Below are 3,990 nucleotides of genomic sequence, written 5' to 3'. Positions count from 1 at the left end.
CAACTCCCAGAATTCCTGAGCCAGCCATGCTGAGGGGAAAGGGAGGGGTTTCCAAGCTGAGCCATGCTGGCTCAGGAATTCTGGGAGTTGAAGTCCACCAGTCATGAAGCGGCCATAATTCCCCCATGCTGGCTCAGGAATTCTGGGAGTTGAAGTCCACCAGTCATGAAGTGGCCATAATTCCCCCATGCTGGCTCAGGAATTCTGGGAGTTGAAGTCCAGGAGTCATGAAGTGGCCATAATTCCCCCATGCTGGCTCAGGAATTCTGGGAGTTGAAGTCCACGAGTCATAAAAGAGCCAAGGTTGCCTACCCCTGGTCTAAGCCTAGGTCTCCTGCCTGAGTAGGGGGTTGGACTAGAAGACCTCCAAGGTGCCTTCCAACTCTATTATTCTGTATCAGGACTAGGGGTGACAGGATAGCAGTCTTCCAATATTGAGGGGCTGCCATAAAAAAAGAGGGGGCCAGTCTATTCTCCAAAGCACTTGAAGGCAGGAGCAGAAGCAACGGATGGAAAATCAGGGGAGAAGCAACCATTTGTCTCAAACGGTAGAGGGTGTTCTGCCTGACCAGGGGGTCGGACTAGAAGACCTCCAAGGTCCCTTCCAGCTCCTTTATTCTGTTATTCTGCTAACCTCTTCTCCGAAGCGCCCGAAGGCCGGGCAAGAAGCAACTGGATGGAAACTGAGCAAGGAGGGAAGCAACCCTGGCACTAAGGAGGAATTTCCCAATTAACCGGTGGAACCACCTGCCTCCAGAAGCAGTGAATGCTCCAACACTGGAGGTTTTCAAGAAGAGACTGGACAGCAATTTGTCTGAAGTGGTGTAGGGTTTCCTGCCTGAGCAGGGGGTTGGACTAGATGACCTCCCAGGTCCCTCCCAACTCTCTTATTCTGTTAACTGCCTGGTGTTTGGGCTGGATCTGAATGTGTGTGTGTTTGCATGTGTGTGTGTGTGTGCTCGCAGGCAAGTGTGAACAGCCAGCCAGGATCCTCTTCCACACACACACACACACACACACACACACACACACACACACCCCGCTGCATCCCTCGGGGTGGCTGGGTGCCTGGCTCGGCTGCTCAGCGGAGCGGCCGCCCCTTTCAGAGCTCTCGGACTCTGGCCGAGCCCCGTGCCAAGAGCCGCTCAGCTGGCCGGCCGGGCGCAGAGGGTGACTGGCCTGGAGGCCGAGCAAGCGGCCATCCAGCGGCCCAGGCCGCTCCGGCTCTGCCAGAATGCTCCGGGTCTTCATCCTCCAGGCCCAGCAGGTCCCGACGCCGGACAGCGACATCAGCGACGCCTATTGCTCCCTGGTCTTCGCAGGTAAGGGGCAGGAGAGGGAGTTGGCAGACGGGGGGGGGGGGCTGGCCGAGGCTGGGACCCCTTGGGGAGCCCCCTCCCCCCGGTCTGGTATGTCTCTCTCCCTCTTCCTTCCTTCCTTCCTTCCTTCCTTCCTCTCTCTCTTTCTTTCTTTCTCTCTCTCTGTATGTATGTATATACTGTATGTATATATAAATCTGTGTCTGTCTTTCTCTCTGATCTAATCTCTCTGTATCATCTTTTTCTTTCTTTCTCTTTCTTTCTTCCTTCCTTTCTTCCTTCCTCTCTCTCTCTCTCTCTCTGTCTCTGTCTCTGTATATATATATATATATATATATATATAAATCTGTCTTTCTGTCTGATCAAATCTCTCTGTATCATCTCTTTCCTTCTTTCTTTCTTTCTTTCTTTCTTCCTTTCTTCCTTCCTTCCTTCCTTCTTTCCTTCCTTCTCTCTCTATATATGTATATATATATATACAAATCTGTCTTTGTCTGTCTTTCTGTCTGATCGAATCTCTCTGTATCATCTTTTTCTTTCTTTCTCTTTCTTTCTTCCTTCCTTTCTTCCTTCCTCTCTCTCTCTCTCTCTCTGTCTCTGTCTCTGTCTCTGTATATATATATATATATATATATATATATATATNATTGGCTCATTCTACGACCTTCCTTGCCCCGGCTGTTAAGCGGATCGCCGCGGTGGCTAAGTTAGTAACACGGCTGTTAAGCGAATCAGGCTTCCCCCGTTGGCTTTGCTGGTCAGGAGGTTGCAGAAGAAGATATCGTGTGACGCCAGGACACTGCAACCGTCCTAAGTACATGCCAGTTGCCAAGGGTCTTAGTCTGGGTCACGTGACCACGGGGAGGCTGCAAGGCTCGTAAGTGTGAGAAACGCTCCTGAGTCACTCTTTTGGGTGGCCGTTGTGACTTCAGCCCCTAAACAAACTGTTGTAAGTCTAATTCCCTTCCCGGGGGCTGCCATGGAAGACGAGGTGGAGACCCTCCGGGGCTGGGAAGGGAGAGCACAAGCATCTACAGGCCGGTTGCTGACCAGCACTCGCCAGCTCAGCCCATCCCACAGGTGGAGATGTGTAGGTGTTTGTGGCTCCCTCCTTGGGGAGACCTTTTCCCTAGGCCAGGGGTAGGCAACCTCGGCTCTTTTATGACTCGTGGACTTCAACTCCCAGAATTCCTGAGCCAGCCACGCTGAGGGGAAAGGGAGAGGTTTCCAAGCTGAGCCATGCTGGCTGAGGAATTCTGGGAGTTGAAGTCCACGAGTCATGAGGGGGCCATAGTTCCCCCATGCTGGCTCAGGAATTCTGGGAGTTGAAGTCCACCAGTCATGAAGTTGCCAAGATTGAGAACCCCTGGTCAAGGCCTAGGTCTCCTGCCTGAGTAGGGGGTTGGACTAGAAGACCTCCAAAGTCCCTTCCAGCTCTCTTATTCTGTATCAGGACTAGGGGTGACAGGATAGCAGTCTTCCAATATTGAGGGGCTGCCATAAAAAAAGGGGTGCAGTCTCTTCTCCAAAGCACTTGAAGGCAGGAGCAGAAGCAACAGATGGAAAATAAGGGGAGAAGCAACCACTTTGTCTGAAATGGTATAGGATCTTCTGCTTGACCAGGGGGTTGGACTAGAAGACCTCCAAGGTCCCTTCCAGCTCTTTTATTCTGTTATTCTGCTAACCTCTTCTCCGAAGCGCCCGAAGGCCAGACAAGAAGCAATGGAGGGAAACTGAGCAAGGAGGGAAGCAACCCTGGCATTAAGGAGGAATTTCCCAATTAACCGGTGGAACCACCTGTCGCCAGAAGCTGTGAATGCTCCAACACTGGAGGTTTTCAAGAAGAGACTGGACAGCCACCTGTCTGAAATGGTCTAGCTAGGGTCTCCTGCCCGAGCAGGGGGTTGGACTAGATGACCTCCCAGGTCCCTCCCAACTCTCTTATTCTGTTAACTGCCTGGTGTTTGGGCTGGATCTGAATGTGTGTGTGTTTGCGTGTGTGTGTGTGTGTGTGTGTGTGTGTGCTCGCAGGCAAGTGTGAACAGCCAGCCAGGATCCTCCTCCACACACACACACACACACACACACACACCCCGGCGCATCCCTCGGGGTGGCTGGGTGCCTGGCTCGGCTGCTCAGCGGAGCGGCCGCCCCTTTCAGAGCTCTCGGACTCTGGCCGAGCCCCGTGCCAAGAGCCGCTCAGCTGGCCGGCCGGGCGCAGAGGGTGACTGGCCTGGAGGCCGAGCAAGCGGCCATCCAGCGGCCCAGGCCGCTCCGGCTCTGCCAGAATGCTCCGGGTCTTCATCCTCCAGGCCCAGCAGGTCCCGACGCCGGACAGCGACATCAGCGACGCCTATTGCTCCCTGGTCTTCGCAGGTAAGGGGCAGGAGAGGGAGTTGGTAAAGGGGGGGGGCTGGCCGAGGCTGGGACCCCTTGGGGAGCCCCCCCCCCCGTCTGGTATGTCTCTCTCCCTCTTCCTTCCTTCCTTCCTTCCTTCCTTCCTCTCTCTCTTTCTTTCTCTCTCTCTGTATGTATGTATGTATATACTGTATATATATATAAATCTGTGTCTGTCTTTCTGTCTGATCAAATCTCTCTGTATCATCTTTTTCTTTCTTTCTCTTTCTTTCTTCCTTCCTTTCTTCCTTCCTCTCTCTCTCTCTCTCTCTCT

The 3,990-nt window shown here is 53.1% G+C and overlaps 1 protein-coding gene across 1 annotated transcript in view; it reads left to right on the top strand.

The window, feature by feature from the left end:
- Nucleotides 1-3,607: 3,607 nt before the first annotated feature.
- Nucleotides 3,608-3,990, top strand: part of LOC107300184 (dysferlin-like) — a gene marked incomplete at its 3' end in the record, with an annotated part of 71,647 nt that continues 71,264 nt past the window's right edge. Inside the window, 1 exon segment of the mRNA XM_029286952.1 lies at nt 3,608-3,731. Coding sequence (XP_029142785.1) covers nt 3,608-3,731 — 124 coding nt within the window.

Source organism: Protobothrops mucrosquamatus, unplaced genomic scaffold (assembly GCF_001527695.2).
Source record: "Protobothrops mucrosquamatus isolate PMUCROS unplaced genomic scaffold, P.Mucros_1.0 scaffold6324, whole genome shotgun sequence".
NCBI lineage: Eukaryota > Metazoa > Chordata > Lepidosauria > Squamata > Viperidae > Protobothrops > Protobothrops mucrosquamatus.
The sequence above is the reverse complement of the archived record's forward strand: the minus strand, read 5'-3'. Positions and strand labels throughout refer to the sequence as shown.